Source organism: Argiope bruennichi, chromosome 1, assembly GCF_947563725.1.
Source record: "Argiope bruennichi chromosome 1, qqArgBrue1.1, whole genome shotgun sequence".
In the NCBI taxonomy this organism is placed as follows: Eukaryota; Metazoa; Arthropoda; class Arachnida; order Araneae; family Araneidae; genus Argiope; species Argiope bruennichi.
Genome location: NC_079151.1, coordinates 143288103 through 143308371, shown reverse-complemented (window position 1 = coordinate 143308371; position 20269 = coordinate 143288103). Strand labels below are relative to the sequence as shown.

Sequence of the window (20269 nt, the reverse complement as noted above, 5' to 3'; positions counted from 1 at the left end):
ATATTAATATTTTAAGAATAATGTGTCTCGTTTAGCAGATCTTTGCGCTATTTTTCTATACGCCAAAACATATTCTTTCGACTGCATAGTCTTCTATATCCCCCAGTTTAATAGCCTGCAGAGCGTAAACTATTTTTTTTTTCCTTCCCCTTTTGCTGCTTCCACTTACGTGATCGAACGAAAACAATGAGTAACTCAATCCTGAAACAGACCTTCCACGTAACCTCAACTATGAATGAGCTGCGCCAGAAACTGAGCAGTTCTACGACTTCTTTTTCCCACGACGAAGAATTTCATCGGAAACTATCGAATTTCGAGTTCCTGAAAAGAGGTTCCCGCGCTTCACCGAGCATTCACCGTCTCAGAACCGGAAAATGAGAAACTCTACGACTTTTAGCATCGCTTTGAAAGGTCGTTCCGTCTCTCTGCGAATTAGAGGCGAAAAGGAAAAGAATCACTTCTAGTCCAGCGAAAACTTCTCGATTTAAGGACTCTATAAAGAAAAGTATTGCAACAGGATTTAATGGTCAGATGTGCATCCGTTTCACGCCAATTCTAGCACTTGAAATTCACGCCAATTCTAGCACAGTCAATCTAAAAAATTTGGAAGTTCTAGAATTTTACTGATCATTTTCCCCAGATGGGTACTGGAATGTAAATAATTTTTTAAAAAAATTAAAACTGGGAGCATAAAACATATTTAATTAGTCCTGGACTGCATGTAAAAAAATTGCAATTCCTACTGTTTCTATTCCAATATATAACACTAGGTTTACCAAGGGTCATTTTGACTCTTCTGAGAAAAATTTTCGTAAATTTTCTTCAAGAAAATTATAGCTGTATTTTATGAGAATATTTAATTAAATTTTACTAGCATTTATAAGACATATAATCGTAAATATTACCTTTTTCTTTTTTTTAGTTTCGGAGAAATGTATATAGAATACCTGCTTTTACCGAAGGGCCCATTTTGACCATTCAAATATATATCGTTGAGAATACATACATTTATATTTAAATATGTAGCGACTTGATAGGGACGCACATAGGCATAGGTATAAATATAGAAATAAGTATGTGTTAGTAAAATGTGTGTATATAAGAAGCAAGAAGACTGAGCCGAAAGTCAGTCAGATAGAAGCTATTACAAGTTGTTAGTACAAAGACGTGTGAGTCAACGTTTTGATAGAAAATGATGGTAGAAGAATAGATGGTCTTGAAGATCTAGATTAGAAAATAAAGACTTTCTTTAGTAAATAAACACAGCGGAACTACCTTTTCATCACACCACACATTAACAAGTATATTGAAAATATATAATTTTTTTCCATTTTAACATCATAATAGACAGGGCAATTTATACTTTTTCTAATTAAATACTGTAAGTGGTCACTTTGACTCCTTTAGTAGAAATAGGTACATGCCAAGTCATGGTAAACCTAGTGTTATAGAAAACAAATTGTTGTTTCCACTTTTTACGAAAGAAAAAAAAATTTAAATCCATTACATTCATTCTTAATTCTCCACCTATTTCATAAAAAAAATGAATCCATAATCAACAAAAATTGCTTTTAACTTCAGTTATATTTTTAAAAGTGACCAAAAACACCTAGAGAAGAGAGTTATTTCAGTTTTTAAGATGTCCGAAGCACTAGTTTCTAAGCCACCACAGGGTATATATCTCAAAGATATCATGCAAGTACAAGCAAATTTAAATTCCTGAAATTCGCTATTTTTCATTCCACGAATTAAGAACTTTTTTTAAAAAACTTTAATGAATTTTAAATGAACAATTCTCTTTTATTATATCTCGTATATTTCTTTCAAAATTTTAATTAGAAATCGTAGTTCCTAGCAAAATAAGCAGAAATAATAAAATTTTCAATTTGAAAAAAAATTCAAACAAAAAAAAAGCACAATAAATTAATGTTTTAAGCATTTTTACAAAAGCGCATGACAGTTTTAAAATTATATACATGTTTTTTTTCCCTTCAAATTTTTTTCTATGGTATGTGTCGACATTTTAACGTCAGTATAACAGTAGAAGATTGAAAACACAGCACTTTCTTCATAGAGTAGTTCAATTAACAAGAAATGATGACTAAGCAAGTACATCAAAAATAATAATAACAATAATTCACAAAACATCATAAGTCATCCAACACGCTAAAATTTCAATTTTAAATTATATCATTCCGAGCTATATATCTTATATTTCCTATCCATCTGCAGTAAAGGCAAGTAGATGCCTATTAATAGTTATCTGGTTTTAGTCAGTCAGTCGCAACAAAACTGATTGTATTTTCTAGTCATACTCATGTATCCTTTTAAAAATGTATTTACAAAAACATTTAATCATCAAAGTACAATTTTGTGTATTGGAAACCAATATTTCCTGATGTACTTTTCATATCAACAACAAAGTTAGTATTTATGTTTTGGCCGCTATTTCGAGAGCCAATATAAAATTTACAGCTTTAATTTCTTATAACATGCTTTATAAAATCTTTCATTAAACTAAAAGAGTAAATGAATGCTTATTATTCGAATGTAATATGAAAAACGCGTCAAACGTTTTGTCACGCAGTTTTATTTTAATAATAAATATTCTAGACATAGAAACCATATTTGACAAAAAGAAGAAAAAAATTACATATTCATTCATTATTTCTCCCTACTATTGTCAATGTTATAGATTATGGTAATGTTATATTAACTCCAGTCGTGAAAAGCAATCCGTTTTGCTTTCTTTCTTCCTTTACAATTTCGAATCAGAAATTTTGTTGTACAACAAACGTGCAGCAAGGGATCGAAAATAAATTATCGGTTGGAATAGGGTTAGCAGATCGAATAATAGAACAATTTTTTCTCGCCTTTCATTTTTTATACATACAATGGCCAGCAAGCTCGACATAACTCGTCTAGGTTTGTATGAAGTTTCATCTACATTCTTTTTTTTTTTTTTTTTCATTCTATTTTACTTTTCTTTTCTGAACAATATAATATTCCATTTTCGATCTTTTCTTTTTCATTCTTCTTCTTTTTTTCCCCTTCTTTTTTTATCGTTTGCCAAGGTACATCTAACACGTCCTGTGCATTTGCAGGGGAGAAATAACAGTCCGAAAGGAAAATAAAAAAAAAAAAAGTAATAATAAAAAAAGACGAAAAAAGATATAAGAATCTTTTGGAGAGAAAAGTAAATGTTGGGATTTTGCTTTTTCATTTTTTTTCCCCAGAAGCACACTTAAGATACTGAAAGTAAAGCATAAAAGCAAAAGTTTGAACGTCTTACCTGAAGCTTTTTCTTCATCTTAAAGAAAGCAGAAAAAAAAAAAAAAATTGCTTCCGACAGAAAAACTAGATTTATTAATTTTTTGATGTTTTTTGAAATTTTCTTTTAACGCATGAAAGAGAAAACAGTTTGTTTGGGTAAAAAACATGCTCCCTCTTTTTTCTCCCTCCAGCGAAAATTGGCATTGCTCCTCTTAGAAAAATGCCTCTAATTAAACACCCTATTTATTTTTATTAATCATTTAACTCTACTTGAATAATTAATCTTCTTTAGAAATAATGAGCACAACTTATTAATTATTTAGAATACAAATAAATAACTTTTTTACGGCCCAAGCAATTTCTTCAACGAAATAAAAAAAAGCATGCTTATAAATGCGAAATTAGTTAATGATATACGGATGTAATATCAATCCTTATAAAAGAATAAGCTTATGACAAAAACTATTAAATGCTTATACTTCGAAAAATATTATATGAAACCTTGTTGCTGATCTTATTAGTAAAATTATTTATCAAAGGATAAAAAGAAAAAAATGATTAGCGTGTGATATAATATTTCTTCTTTCTTTTATTGTAGAGATATGCATTGGAAAAAAAAAATCAGGAACCACTTTTCCCCGTCACATCGAATATTGCATTTATAAAATATTTAATTAAAAATTAATAATTCATAGAAGCATAAAAAAAATAAAACATATAATAAAAATGGCCGTTCATCTCTACAAGCACAGAACTGTGAACAGTGGATGGCAGTTCTCAGGTTTGGAATCGAAGGATCGCAAGTTCAAGACTGAAATCATTGAAAACCTAGAATATATGGAAATCTGATCCAGTTAAAATCTGATATGAAAGATCAATACATTGACAAGACAAGATCTACAATCTTACGATAAAATGGAAAATTTAAAAAATAGTGAGTCAGAGCTAGTCATTTTAAGTGTGCGATGGACACAACCTTCCATGAACATTGATGATGAGTATCAGTTGGAAAGTGAAGGAAAAAAACTTATAAAATTAATGAAAAATGTTCTTATACAGTTTGTGGCATTTAGTAGCCATGCCAACATTGTTTAGAACAGAAGAAGGCTTCTTAAACCAATGTTCCTCGAAGCCCAGTTTTGGGCCCTGAATAGTACGGTGTCACCAATTTGTACCAAAAATTTTATTTATTATTATTGCCTTTCCACGAGGAGAAGGTTGCTGTATTTTTAATAAATAATATTAAAGAAATAATTTCATAAAAAAAGTAGTACATTTTTTATAGTTTATTTAACTTTAAAATAATGCAATTGACTTTTTAGTAAACGGGATACAAATTATTACAAAGAAAAAATAGTTAACTTAAAATTGTGTCATAAGTCCAATAAAAAAATTCTTTTATCAGATAAAATCACATTTTTTTAACACATAATTGAAAGAAAAATTGTTTTTCGATTTTCAAATTCACGCCAACATACAACGCACAGCGTACAAATCCAGTTATGATATTTTATGAAAAGCGTCATTCATTTTTTCCTTGTTTGTTTTTCTCATATATGATTAGAAACCGAGTTAATATTATTGTTTGCCTTTTTTGGACCCACGTTTATGCACAATTATTATTGTTATTTTGTTTGTCCCAGTCCCACTTTATGGGGATCACTAGTTATTATAACGGCTTTTTGGACTATTGGATCATTTTAATACTTAATAAGAGGCTAGATTATAAAATAATAACATATTTTACTACTTAAAGGTTTAGTGTAATAGCATAAGAACTATTATTTTGCTAAACTATTTAATTGATGATATCTAAATGTAAACATCTGTTTTATAATTGAAGCAATGTAACAAGTTCTTTAAAAAGAAGACACAAACTGAATTTAAAACGTCGTTGGCATAAAAATATAAATTTCCTTAAATATTTAATGGAACTGCTGATGCAATACAAACTGAAATTAAATGATATTTCGAATACAGCAATTATATCATATGCATTTGTACACAAATACATGATTCTTCATGCTATATGAAATTTAATTCTACTTAATATAATTGATTGAGAAATTGAAATGGTGTATCATAGTCAAAATAACCTTCTCAATCATTTTTGATAGCTTATATTGAAAAATCAGATTTAAAAAAATCCAGATCCAAATGAAACTCGATCCACAGTTTAAGAAGTTATTACACTATATTTAAGTGGTCACTAGCTAAATATTTATCTCTACAGAATTAGAAAAAAATATATGAACAAAATCTATTTGGAGAGCTATCGTAATATTATTATATAAATGAATTTTTTGCGGTCGATCTGATTTGCAATACCATCTTAGTACAACTCTTTTTTTCTTTATTAACCGAAAAAAAGATTTGCTACAGTTGTTTGTCCTAACAATTTGTAAGTTTAGAAGAGCAATTTAAGAAAGAATATTTGGTAAGGGAAATAAGTTTTTGATCCTTACAAAAAACTTGGAGAAAGACTTGGAAAACTTGGAAAAATTCCAAATTCATATTTAGTTTATGTCATAAATCAATATTTTTTTTGAAATTCATTTTAATTTATAAATTTAATTAGATTCATGCGTTTCATTTACATATAAATGTGATCAAAATCAGACGATCCACTTGGTCAGCTTATGAAAGAGAAATGACCCAGGTGCATCAAAATGTTTAAACTAAGTTATCATCTAATTTCATCGCAAAAAAAAAAAAAAAAAAAAAAAAAGCAAGATAAACGCATACCTCCAACATTCCGTCAAAAGATCCAACTAATTATAATTAATTAACCTTATAAAATTACTGATCATCCGATAAAGTCTTTTGTAGTTCCACTGCAAAGTTGCGTAAACATGCATCATCCCTTCATCCAATTCCCTGGGCTTTCAATAAATTTCAAAACTCCGACACAAAGGAGTAAAACCGAGACACGCTTGTTATCAGGCCGATTAGAGCACCGCTGATAATTACGCCCGAACCTCACAGGAGCGGCTTACTCTAAAAGAACCACTTTTAAAAAGGGTGAATATATATTTTTTTCAGTAAGGGGGTTGAGAGCACCTCCTCCTCACCAGAGGCGAACCGCCACCCACAAGAGAGAGGAAGCGAGGGCGGTGAAAGATGTGACCCAATTTATTTCCGGCGAAAGAAAGGGCCGCTCTGGCTGCGATTTATGTGGGGGGAGGCTTTGAAGGTGCGATATATATGCTGCCTTTCTTGATCGAGTGCTGCAACACACGCGAGAGGACCAGCTTCTCCTGGGGCTCTTTTCGGCATCATCTTTATTTCCTTCCCCTGATCGAAAGAATGGGGGATATGCTGTACAGTAACCCAGCATCCTGATTCGGATTATAGCCCATAGATTCATTTTTATAGGCTTTTTTATTTTAACATAACAATGAATTTTTTTTTATGATTGTTAAATAAATACATGTAAGAGGTAAAGTTACCAATAGTAGAGAAAAAGAACAAAGATTGTTTTTTTAATGCACCAATTGAGCACTAAAAAGTGCAATATTTACATTAAAATTAGTTTTCAGGTTTTAGTTTACAATTTATAACTCATTATTATAAATATTTTGGAATCTTGAAATAATTCTTTTTTCTCGAATTGCCTACCAGATGGCATCCCTCACATGGAATCAAAATTTAATTAAGGGAATAAGAAACTGATAATGAAGCTATGTAAATAAATTTGAGTAGAAATCACCAATTATCATTCTATTGTAAATTAAAATGGTGTATTGACCTCCATAATACAAAAAAGTGCAAAATTTCGAAATTCAATACGTCAGAAAGTAATTAAAAAAGTCAAAATCGAATTTCAAGATTCCATTTTTTACAAACATAAAACAAATTGAATAAAAGTCTGTACAAATGAAGCAAATGAAAGAATAATTGTTAAGAGAGGACTGTTTTACAGTTCCGAATAAAATCACGTGAACTAAAAATAAAAGTTTATATTTGTATTATAAATTTTCACACACGTATGTTTTATGTAAAGAATGAGTATTCAGAAAATCGTAATAATTAATCTATCGCAAAAGAAGCAATATAATTTTTAAAAAAAAGTTTTTCACTTCTGCTTAATTTACATTTTTTATGCAAAAGCAGGTACGGAAAAAAAATGCACATTTTTTTCCCCCGGTTTTGGGACAATTGCTATATACATAATGCGATACATTTTTCTTATTCGGATTTCAATTTCATTTTTTTTTTTTTTCAGATTCAATTTTGTTGTTTATTTCAGATCTAAAGCACTTGACAGAGTCGGATTTTATCGCCAGTACTTCCCTAAAAATAGTGAAATCAAATTATCATTAATATTGTATTTTACTTATAAAAGAATAAATTACCTACAAAATTTCAGTCTTTTTGAATAGTTAGTTCTTTCTGTAAGGACTGATAACATGCTGTGTTTAATAAAATATAGCAAACTATCGATAATCTGCGGTTTTTAAATGTATTAATGTCTTCCATATTATCTTCTTCATAAAACTTCAATGTTTGATCTTCAATCAAAAATCTCGATTCTTTTGAGATTAAATTATCTGAAGTTAAAATGGTCAGGTGGTTTTCTGAATTTTACCCATAGCCAATAATATTGGTAATAGGAGGAAATAACAATCTGAAATAAGCCACGTTTCATTTGAAATATTTGATCATTTTATATTGACGCTGTTTCCTTAGAATTTTTTTTAACAAACTAAATACGTAACCACCGTATATCTAAATAACTGTTTTAAATTATTTTAAATTATTTAAAGGATTGAATGTTTAATTCAAACTACGTACACAATCGGCATATTTTCTGAATATGGGACAAATAACATAAAACGGAAATTATTCGAGCTAGTTCGAGACGTCAGATCATTTGAGCCATGATAAACATACAGATGGAAATAATCACGGAATGTTGAACCGGATAAACTGTTCATATAAAATTTAAAACTTGTATGCAATTGCCTGAAATGTTAGACCCTATATATTGATGTGCATACATATTGAGAAGAACTAATGGCAGAATCATATTATATTTGTATTTAAAATAGTATATTGTAAAGTATTTTCATATACTATATATTATAGTATTTGAAATATATATCATAGCATAAATATATATCATAGTATAATATATAATACTACATATTATATTTTATATACTATATCATAGTATTTTCAGATACTATATATTATTATTAAAATGAAAATTAAATTCTGTAATGAATATCATTGCAGTGACTTTTCACAGCTAAGTATTAAATCTTTTTGAAAAATTCTGTCTGATATATATATATATATATATATATATATATATATATATATAAACGCATAAAAGAAAGAAGAACTAGCCACTTACTGTCTGAAATAAGAGACTCAATTTGAGGAGAACAAAAAAAGATTAAACTCCACTAATATTCAAAAACATTTGTCATGGTACGGGCAAATATTTTGTTTTATTGTATTAATTACAGAAATTTTATATGTAAAAGATACAATAATACTTTACAAGGCTATTATATACGTATAAAATTTCATAAAGCTCTAATATTCCTGAAATTGAAAAAAAAATGTGTCATATTTAAAAGAAATATTGTGCGAATTGCAGCTTGTATGGATGCAAGTGTAAGTAATGTTAAGAAATAATTAGAAAAAAAATGAATCCAAAACATAATTATACTTACATTATGTATATCACAGACAGATCATAAAGATGAACCCAAATGGTCCCTTCTCATCACACGAGCTTCACAGAGTTTGTTATGGAAGATCTCCTTAGTGAAGACGTCTTAAAGTCTTTGCAATTGACACTATCCTTGTGAAGTCTGGCTTCAGGCATGGCAAACCGAAGCTTCTCCCAGAACCTCCGATCTCCCCAGTGGACGACAGACGCCGACCTCAAGCATAGCCGGACATCTGAATCGAGGTCCTTGAAGCTTATTTTGTCCAGAAGAACCACAATGACACGGTGGCGCCGGTTAATTTGGCTCTCGTGGTGAGCAGCCTTCAACTCATAGATGCACCATTCACTTTTCAAATATTGCTCGGATATTACAGCTACAGTGCATCGACTGCATTCAATGGCTTCGGAAATAGCTTCAGCGACATATTCGGCCATTGGAAGATCTCTGTATCTGAGGCACAGCCTGTGAGGATAGGTTCCATCTTCTAATTCAGGAGCAAGCATCTGAGATACGAAAGCCTCATCCTTTTTGCAATATGACAAGAAAGCATCGAATAGCTTTTCTGCTTCAGTAGGATAATTGTTGCGCTGAAACAGGCGAATGCCATAGCGACTGTAAAACCAGATCTTCATCTCGGTGTTATAAATGCAGAACAAAACCAAACTTAAAATTAAAAGAATAAATAAGCATGGAGCCAATATCATCACAGGCACATAATCTCCAGCAAATTCATCTTTGTAATAGGTCAGAGCACTGTGATTAGAACAAGCAGTGGAATTGAATTCTAATACGTAGGGTCCAGCTGATTGATTTTTATAACATCGTACATCTTCTCGATCCACAACGAATGCTCCAGCAGCCAAAAGCCAATCCTGGAAGCTTCCCAAATAATCGCATGAACAGGTCCAACTATTATGACCTAAGCGAACCACAGACAGACGGCGATTATAATTCAAATTCCAAACGTGGAAGTCTATCAGATTATTATGATCCAGAGCTATAACTCTAAGAAATTTCAGATGGGTGAAACTGGAATTATTTATAGAAGTCAAGCGGTTATAGGATAAATACAATTCCTGCAAGTTTGTGAGATTTGTAAATTCATAACCATGAATTGTAGATATGTAGTTGTGTTCCAGATGCAACTTTAACAAGTTGATCAACCCATTGAAGGTTCTATTTCGAATGACATGTATGTTACTGCCATTCATATGAAGTATTCTCATATTCTTTCGTCCAATAAACGAATGGCTGCCAACTTGACTCATATCATTGCCATCTAAATACAAATCTGTTACATCCATTGGTATGCGAGCTGGTGTACGCGTGTAGCGACTGGAGCTGCAGTCCACAATATTGGTATTCCATGTTTGGTCAGAATAGCAAGTACAATTCTCTGGGCACACCATTTCACAGTCACAGGCATCAAACTCACAGCAATGACAGAGGGCAAAACAGTGACTTCTATATCTGCACAAGAATTCATTGGATTTGGCTCGAGTTATGGGTACCAAAGCATGCTGTCTAGGAAATGTCATGTGGCACAGCACTTGGTCTAAATCAGCGATTTGTGGATACTGGCGCATGTCATCTAAATTATTGATCCTCTGTAACCATTCCATTGTACAATCGCAATGAAGGGGGTTTTCAGACAAATAGAAAATAGGAAGGTTTCTTGTTATTGGTACACTTCTTAATCGTAAGGCATTGATATCTAAGTTTTGAATGTCATTGTTGCGCAGATCCATCAAAGTCAAATTCGTCTTACTCATGAATGTAAATGAGTTAATTATTTTGAGAGAATTGTTGCGAAGAGATGCTATTTCAATTCCATACGGGAAAGTCGCAGGATTTATCTCTTGAATTCTATTGAAAGATGCATCCATAAACTTTAATTTCAAAATAGATTCTAATTCGAAATAGTTGCCTAAACTGTCAATACGATTTGAATGCATATCTAAGTGAATAAGTCCCGTTGGGATAAGTGCATAGTCAAACCATGTTATGTTATTTCGAGAAACATTCAGTGACTTGAGATTTTGCAAATTCATAAACAACCCATTTATGTCAGACAACAGATTATCATTTAGTTCAATTCGTTCCAATTCTATAGCATCATCAAATATCCCATGTTCTAACGACTGTATACGATTTCTCGAAAGATCCAGAATCTTCAGGGAGTACTGATCTCTCAAGGTACCACGGCTTAAATTTCCGATAAAATTGTACTTCAAATCCAGCGTTACGAGGCTTTTCAGATTCTCAAAGGTATCATTCGTTATGTTCGAAATGGAATTATAAGACAAATCTAGATCTAAGAGGTATTCCATTTTATTGATGGCTATTGGAAAAGATGTTAAACTATTGTTTTTTAAACTCAAATACTGGAGTCGAGTCAAATTCATGAATGCATCTGAATGTATCAGTTCCATGTGGTTACTAGAAAGCCACAGTTCTTGAAGATTTAGAAGGCCATTGAATGTATCAGCTTCGATCAACCTTAATTTGTTATTGGTTAAATCCAGAATCTTAAGACTAGTTAAGTGAGAAAATGCTTTCTCAGCTATATATTCAATGATATTATCTCTCAGATCCAGAACCTGTAAGTTAATTAAGGACTGGAACGGCATGCCTTCGATTCGTCTAATTTTATTGTAACTCAAATTCAAGATTTTTAATCGATTGGGATTTTTGAAGGAATCTAAAAGAAAATGCAAGTCAAATATTATGTTGTGGGACACATCCAAATGAATAAGTTGGGATAAAGATCTGAAAAGGGCCGAAGGAAAACCAGCAACAGAATTATTACGAAGTAATATTTCTCGCAGTTCAGTAGAATGGTGGAAAAAATGTGGATGGAATTCACTTAACTTATTATTGGACAGATCAATAAACTGGAGCCTCTGCAAACCAATCAAAGCGTACGGTGACATCTGAGATATGTGATTGTCGCTGAGAGATAGATTCTTCAGCCTTCTAAGAGATGACAGAATTTCATCTGTCAAATATTTCAATCTGTTATGTGATAGATCAAGCATTTGAAGTTCCGGAATGCAGGGGAAAAGTTTGCGCTCTTCTAATCCAAGATGCTTGACGTCTTGTAAGCCATTATAACTGAGATTCAACTGTTTTAGGTTGATAAGGCCACAGAATGCGTATTCGGGAAGAGAGACGATATTGTTATTAGCGAGATCCAGATATTCCAGCTCCCGGACTTTCATCAAGCTAGTTGGTCCAATACTAAAGATGGATCTATTGTCTTCATATTTACCAGTGTGGATCGTGAGGTTCTTGAGCGCTATCAACCCAAGGAGTGCATTATCTGCTAATTCGGAAAAAGAACATCGTTCAAACCTCAATGACTGTAAATGCTTGAGATGCGCTAAGGAACTGTTTGTAAGGCGTCCTTCTACGTAACGATCATCACAGATAATGGTCAGTCCAACAGTATGCAAGGACTGTATAAGGCTAAAGTTCGTACTGTCCATCTGCGTACCGACTCCACTCACATGACAAGTTAGCAGAACGCCAGGTTCTATTTGATGACTCTTCATCGTAGTCCATTGGCAGTCACTGGGTGCTGCATAATTCATAACATAGGCATGCTTGGAGTGCACAAGAATTATTAGAAACACAACAACGAGCTTCAGTTGGTCCATCATCGCTTTCGAAAATGATATGTTGAAAAGTTAGAATATATTGGTTTGCAGATAAACTCTAAAATAGAATTCGCAGGACTGGATGCAACAACAGTAAATGCTATTTATACAAATCTATTGAATGGAAGATAATCTTTCACTTAGAATCTGGAGATAATTCTAAACTATTTCAGTACGAGAACATGCAATATATTTATATCACAATAAAAGTATTACAGTATCAAATCTCTCAGTAAACTTTCTGGCACGTAATTGGACGCTACTATGAAAATATAAAAGCGTTTACATTAACACATTTATGTAATTGTTCCATGGACTGTCGCCAATGTGTTCACTTAAAGTCAAGCAATCGTCCAGTATCATTTCCAGGATGAAAAAATCATTTTTCCCCCTTTCCAGGAGAAATAAATATAAAATCACAAACAGAATTCTTCGTACCAGTTTCGTGTGTACAAATCTAAAGTGTTTTTTTTAAACCCTTCTTGTAATAGATTTCAGAACAAAACCAGTTATTTCGAACAAAACTTGTTCTATTCTTTTAAAACGAAGTAAAATAATAAATAAAAAAAGAGCGCTAATCGCTGGGAAACAACTTCGAAGAAGAAGCGATCTTTTTCCTTCCTCCGACAATCTTCCGCTTCCAACTTAATCCCCAAGTTGAAGTATCCTCTCACAAAAGCTTGAAGAAGACAAATAATACTCTGGAACCCGATTGTGCTCTACGGGGATTTAACCGCTTGGTTCCTCTTCCCCCGGGTTTTCGAACATGGATTCTTCCACAGACATCTGTCAACTGGACTAAGTGGCCGTCACATTCCTTTGGAGTGTGCAGCGACCATTTCTGGCTCATTTGCAGCCCAGGTAGGTCAGAAGATGCTTTTACGCATTAGTTAAGCTTGCCATTAATTTCAGAAAGAGCGATGCAGTAAATCAATTGAGCAGAATCTTCTCTCCCCGGTGTTAGCGGCGGTCACTGGCTGTTCATCTATGAAATGAACTCGTAATAGAGACGAATGGTTCCCAGAGGCACTGTGGCTGTCTCTTCAGGAATGCGATGCGACAGAGAAAAGAAGTCGGCCTCTTTTTTCGGTTTACCTGAAAAATTTATAAGGACAACATCGTGAGAAACTTATCAATTGACAACATACATAACAATACTAAAGAAATTAGAAAGAAAACATAATATATCTCGATTGATCGTTATAGTTCTCTATTTGCGTGCGGGCCTCTAGTCGGACAAAGAACATGTAATAAAATTAGAAGATCAAAAACGTATAAATATGAAAAATAAATAAATAAATGGACTTTTATAATTTTTACGAGAAAAACTAAATTCAAATTTTTTAGCATAAAACTTCCAAAAATATTTCGTAGCAACACTTTTTCTTATATTTGTAAACTCTTTTCCTATTATAGATAAAGCGCCGCATCCCAGTTGTAATCTTTCGCTTTAGTTCTGCTTCGAAGTTAGAAAGCCAGTTCATCGAAAAAGTACCGTAAAAGCATGCCTGGCTTATGCCAAATACTTGCAGAGATGCAGTTTGGAGAAAGCGATATCGGCTCAGTGCTCTCCCGTCATCTGACTACGGACAAAATCATAAAGTTCAAATCAAAGTAGAGCGTGTTGCTTCAAACTGAGTATAAAAGTAGTTAAGTTTGTATTGATTTAAACAATCATTTAGATTCTTCTTTAAATATATATATATATATATATATATATATATATATATATATATATATATATATATATATATATATATATATATATATATATATATATAAAGCAGCTTAATAAAGGTACAACAAAAAACGCAGAAAGTAATTTGGAAATATTCTCTTAACAATATGTTAATTTATTTAAAATTTACATCGGACGAATTTCAAATATTTCTCAGATATGTTATGTTCCAAAATTATTTGAAATAATAAAGAGGCCCTTCAAACATTAATATTATTACTGAATCATTTAAATATATTTCGTTATTAAACATTTCTTTTAATAGAACTTTCTAAAGAATTTTCTAAACAAAATTATGATTTCTTTCATTTACTAATTTTTTATGATCTTAAATAAATGTAGGGTAAATAAGATTACCAAAATTAAATTTATAAGGTTATAAACAACAAAGCACCTTCTGAATTTGAAAGTTTAACTTCACTGTTTTTGGAATGAGTCAAATAAATTGCATTTAGAATTAATTTGTCAATTAGCCTTCTCCCTTCCATATTTGTAGTTTAGTACAAGAAAATATGTGACTTCCCTGAGATAAAAGAAAAAGTATTCTATATATTATAATGCTTATTAAATTATGTATCTCACAATACTTTTCATTACTATTAAAAACGTGGATCAAATAAATTATTCATCAAATAATTTGTAAAATTGTCAAAGTTGGTTTTAGGTTTCAAGCAAATCATTTTATCATCTATAAACCGACAAAAGAGAGAGGGAAAAAAAAAACATAGATGGAAACACAGTATCAATATATGGAGAGAAACACAAATGGGACACAAAAATGAAAATTGCAGGATCCAAAGTGAATAAAAAGTAAGAAAATAAAATAGAAAAATTGTAAATGGTAATTTAGATTCTATTAAAAAGTATTAAATAATTGAAAGTTTGACAAAAAAAGAACCAAACTTGAAACTGTTACATTATTTTCTCCCCTGCCTTAAAAAAAAGAAGAGTTAAGGCTTAGAGAAGCATTTACCAATGAGGCATTTTAGCTTAACAGACGAAGAAATCAAACCTACAAAGGCAGAAATCTCGTTTCTAAATCTACTGAAGTAATTAAAGTGTCTCTCATTATAGAGAAACTATTTGTTGGCGGTTAAAATTCCAGGAAAGCTTTTGTGACTTTTTTGGAAGTTAGCCAAGTTAGAATTGTTTAGGTTCATATAAAAAGAGAACTTTTTAATCTTCCTGTATTCAACAAAGAATTGCTTAATTTAAAGCCACCACTGCAGCTGATTACTGTTTAGGTTTATGTATAGTCTTCTTTTTTTTTCTCTTCCCGTTCGCTTTATTTCGCTTCAAAGCGCGAGAGTACAAGGCAATTTGCTTTCTAGTTTCAATGCAAGAAGATTATGTCAAACCAAGTGAGTGAAATCTTTTTGAGTTGGAATAATTCGACCTTTGTTTAAAAGAGACAACAGTGGTTATATCTTTCCCGTAGGAATAAATAATGGAAGTAATCTTGCCTTTTCAAAGCTTTTAATTCTAACAAAAGAACTTAAATATTTATTCGTCCTAGTATTATTATGTGAGCAGCAGTAAGTTACATACTTTGAAAATTTTTAAGCTTGCTTCAAGATAATAAATCAGTTACGTCGCATTTACTTTAGAGAAAAATCTGATTTCTAACCCTCTTTGTACCAAGATTTTAAAAGACAATTATTAATTCCATGCCTTTAATAAGAATTTATTACGTCATATTTCCACATGTAAGTTTATTTTACTATTATCACTTTAATTATATTCCATAAAAAGGGGCGGAGAAGAAATTCGTATTTTTTTAAAAATAAAAATATAGCAAAAATAAAAAAATAAAAATACTTAAGAGAATTCCAAACGAATTATATGGAAATAAAAATATATATATTCGAAAATTATTGAAAAATTATTCGAAATAATTTATTGACAGAAAGAATACATAGAAGAAAAGTATAGGTGAAATCGTAAAGAAACTATTGGGAGAAAAGTGTTAAATCTTAGAAAATTAAATCCATTGTTACATTCTAAATTCATATGTTAACTTCATATGTTAAATTCATATGTTAATTCGATGTATAATTATTCACTCAATACACGGACCTACTTATAACACCAAAAAATAAATATATGCAACTGCTTTAAGTTTAGTTTCCCTGAAAAATGAATCTACATCATTTCAACTTTCTGTAAGTATTTTTAACAATTAAAATATAAAAAAACTAAATAAATAAAATGTCAAAATGATGCACCGTCTTCAATGGTGACTGAAATTAGACATTCAAGTGTAAAGGGTTAAGCTTAGTAAGTAGATACGGTTTCTTACACTTTTACACTTCACACTATGGTAGATAATCAAAAGAGGCAAAATACATCATATCAAACGTGATATAAAATATGTTCTGAGAAATTTACAAAAGCAGATAATAAAAGTCATTATAAATAGTATTTTGTAATTTAAAATGATTTATGTTGTTGCCCACTTGTTTAAAAAAGCAATTCCAATATATTATAATTTCTACTTTGCAACATAAGTAACAATAGTATTAAATGGATTAATTTATGTTCGAAAGTACATAAACGAATCAGCTTTATTTCTTTTCCATGCACATGACGTTGTGCAATCTCATCCAAAACCTTTTATTTATTCCTGAGGATTTTTTTTTTTTTTTAAATTTTCAAACAGCATTACAATTTGAAACAGACATTGCTTTCCATTCGTTTCTTTGTAGTCAGAATATCACAGGCTTAGCGGAAGTTATAAAATTTAAATTGTACAAACTTAAGACTTATCCCAAAATGAATACATTCATTATTTAATTAAAAATCTTTAAATGGCGAAAAATATAGTCAGTAGTTACAGATGAACGTATAACTATATATTCATTTATAAAATAAATAATAATCATTGTAAGTGCTCAAATTGCAAGCCGTTATGCACATTATCAGGAAAATGTTCTATGAAATGATATAATTCGTTCAAAAGTTCTTTTGAAAAAATTATAGGACATAACTGTCTTTTCAAAATTCTTCAGCATGCGGATGCTATTTATTGAGAAACTTTGAGAGAATTGAGAAACTTCGAAAGAACATTACAGAAAATATGTGAAACGAGGGAACGACTCACTCTTGAATATTTACCGTGATTTTTATCTGTTGTACGTGTATTAAATATAGGTTCATCTGTGAATACAGGCATGTACTTCCATTCATTAAAACATAATTAAAATCATGGGTGTACTGATTTTTGCATCACATCTTGCATCCCACCATATGTTTTAATCACAGCAGTACTTTTCAAAACAAAATTATTTCGTGCGCATGTGTGTGAGAGAGTATTATTTAAATCAAAATGCATATACAGTCTTTCATTAGTTTGGCATTCCAATCTTTGTCATAATACTGGATATATAAAATTGATTTGAAAATCAAATCCGTACTTCTTTCAAATCAAAATCTTTATCTTTTTGAAAAAGAAAAATACTCTAAGTTGAAATAAATAATGACATTACGGTTCCAGTAATGTTACGATTCTAATAACTGAAAAATATAGCATGTTCCAAATATTCAAGATTTTATTAACGCAGCAATAAAAGCACAGCATGATTTATTGTAAATTCAGGGAATATTATTTTTTTTATAAACCCTCTTAAAGAAGGAAAACGTTTAGCTACCATTCTTCAGTTTCCTTTAATATGAAACGTAAATTTGATTATTCTGTAGTTGATGTGTTTCATCAAAACAGTTCTGAACAAAAACCTAAATGGCGAATAATAAATGTTCAGTAATAACTCCTAGTTGACATTTGGACGTATCGGAACGAAACAAACTATGAAAATAAATAGGATATACGCTTTAATATTGCATTTAATCTTCCGCAGCATCGAGACTGCAATGCCGCACACAGAATTCCCAGAACCCTGTCTTTTCTGACCAAGAAAGTCACATGGCGGCATCTTCAATAAAACGATTGAAGAGGGGAGGAAAAGTATTTCCAAATGAAATAAGGTCACGTAAAGACGTTTCGAAAACAGATATTTCGGAGAAGGAGGAGGACAGAGTGATACGTGGAATAAAACCGCTTTCTTAACATGAAACGGAAGTAAAATTTTGTTGGTTGAGTGAGTGGTAGTCTGCAGCTTGCCTGGTGGCCACCACTGAAGACTCCTATTTTTTTGCCCCCTTGCCTCCAAGGAATTCTGTTATCATTATGGCAACAGATGCTGCTGCTGCAAGTTCATCTCATCCAGCAGTTAAGGTCAAAGCAGCAAACTTAGCATAAGAATCGTAATTACTTAAACGCGAACAATTACCAGGCAAAGTATCACCAGCCATTTTTATTTCTTTTTTTCCATTCATCCCCTCCCTTCTTCCACATTTACAACTCAAAGCACTATCTAATTGCCACTAAGAAGTGCAGAGGAACCCCCTCCTGCGTAATTTGCTACAGTGTCCTGGCTTAGATGGTAAAGGGGGGAAGAAAAAAACTCATATGTCGGAGAGATCTTAGGGATTTTAGTGAACTCATTAATAAGAAGGTTTTCCTCTGCAGTTCGCGTAATTAGTGTTTCACCACGTTTTGTTTATCATCACTAACGCGGCGAACTTACTTGTTGAGTAAAGGGGCGATTTTTCTCGCTAATTACACAAATTAGTGGGTTAGAAAGAGATTTAAGCTCAGGGATAGAGGAAACTAGGATGGTATAAAATGTTGGCAATCGGGTTAATTATTCAACGATGATGATGTTCGGAAATAATTCAACGTCTTTATAGATACCTCTTTGGCAATGATCAAGGATTCTTTAAATAAGTGGATTGGGAACTATTTTATGTAGTAATCCCTTCGGAAACTGAGGGAGGAATGTCATCTTAACAGGTTGCCTTTCTAGAATGTATTTAAATCCAGAATAATGCCAGAAAATTTATAAATAAAAACCACTTTACAATCAAACGAAATGTATGGTTGGATATTACTTGAATGATATTTATTAAAAATTATGATAATATTTGCATTCAGAGACTTTAAAAAATATAAATAATAGATCAATCAGATTATATTTGATATTTCAGAATACAAAACAGTTAAAAAATATATTTTGGTATCTTTTGGAAAAGAAAATATTCTACATTTTTAGTCCTTAAATAATAATTTCTTTTTTCTTACCCTACAATACAATATTTTCATCAAAAAAAGTATTCTTCAAATTTTATAATACTTTTATTTATTCCATTGTCATTACAATAAAAAAAAAATCCCAGAACTATATTATTTTTTAAGTTTAGTAATAATATCTGGTAATTAAATTTCCAAATTTAATAATTACCTTTTAATTAGGATAATTGTTCCAAAATTTAAAATAAAATTTAATAATTTTTCACAGAATAATTTAACTCATGCACTCTGAAATTAATTCGATGCATAATTATTTACCTAATACAAAGACTTGTTGATTGCTCCGAAAAATAACTATATATATATATATATATATATATATATATATTAAGATGAATTTTCCCAAAAAATGAATGTACATCCTCTTACCATTCTTTAGATATTTTTAACAATCAAAATCTATAAACAAATAAATAAAACGTCAAAATGATGCACCACTTTGAACGGTGCCTGAGAGGAGTAATCCGATAGAAAAGGTTAAAAAGTACAGGGTTATTTTCCCAAAATAAACAAGATTAAGAATCGAAGTTTTTTTTAAACGCTATTAATTAAAATATGAACATAGCATCATGCATTGAATGACTGAAGTATTGTCAAGAAATTCAATTTCCTCATAAGCGGCTCGTAAATGTTTCAGCCACAGTTTGCAGATTTGATGAATCTCAATACATCCAATAATTATACAGATTTATATTTTTCTGAGAAATTGCTTATGTATAAAATCATTGTTTTTAAATTTCAAAATCCTTTATTTTTGAGATTGCCATAA

General features: G+C 31.1%; 1 protein-coding gene across 4 annotated transcripts in view; it reads right to left on the bottom strand.

Annotated features, from left to right (window-relative positions):
• LOC129987846 (toll-like receptor Tollo) overlaps positions 1 to 20269 on the bottom strand; it is a 307447-nt gene that overhangs the window by 44128 nt on the left and 243050 nt on the right. For 3 of the 4 annotated variants that reach the window (XR_008785606.1, XR_008785608.1, XR_008785617.1), the window contains one exon: positions 8958 to 13711. Coding sequence is in view for 1 of the 4 variants with exons in the window: in XM_056095959.1 (XP_055951934.1) it covers positions 9011 to 12619 (3609 nt within the window). In the remaining 3 variants the exon portion in view is untranslated. Of the gene's footprint in view, positions 1 to 8953; positions 13712 to 20269 lie in introns of those variants that run through there. The other variant, XM_056095959.1, reaches the window with a different exon arrangement.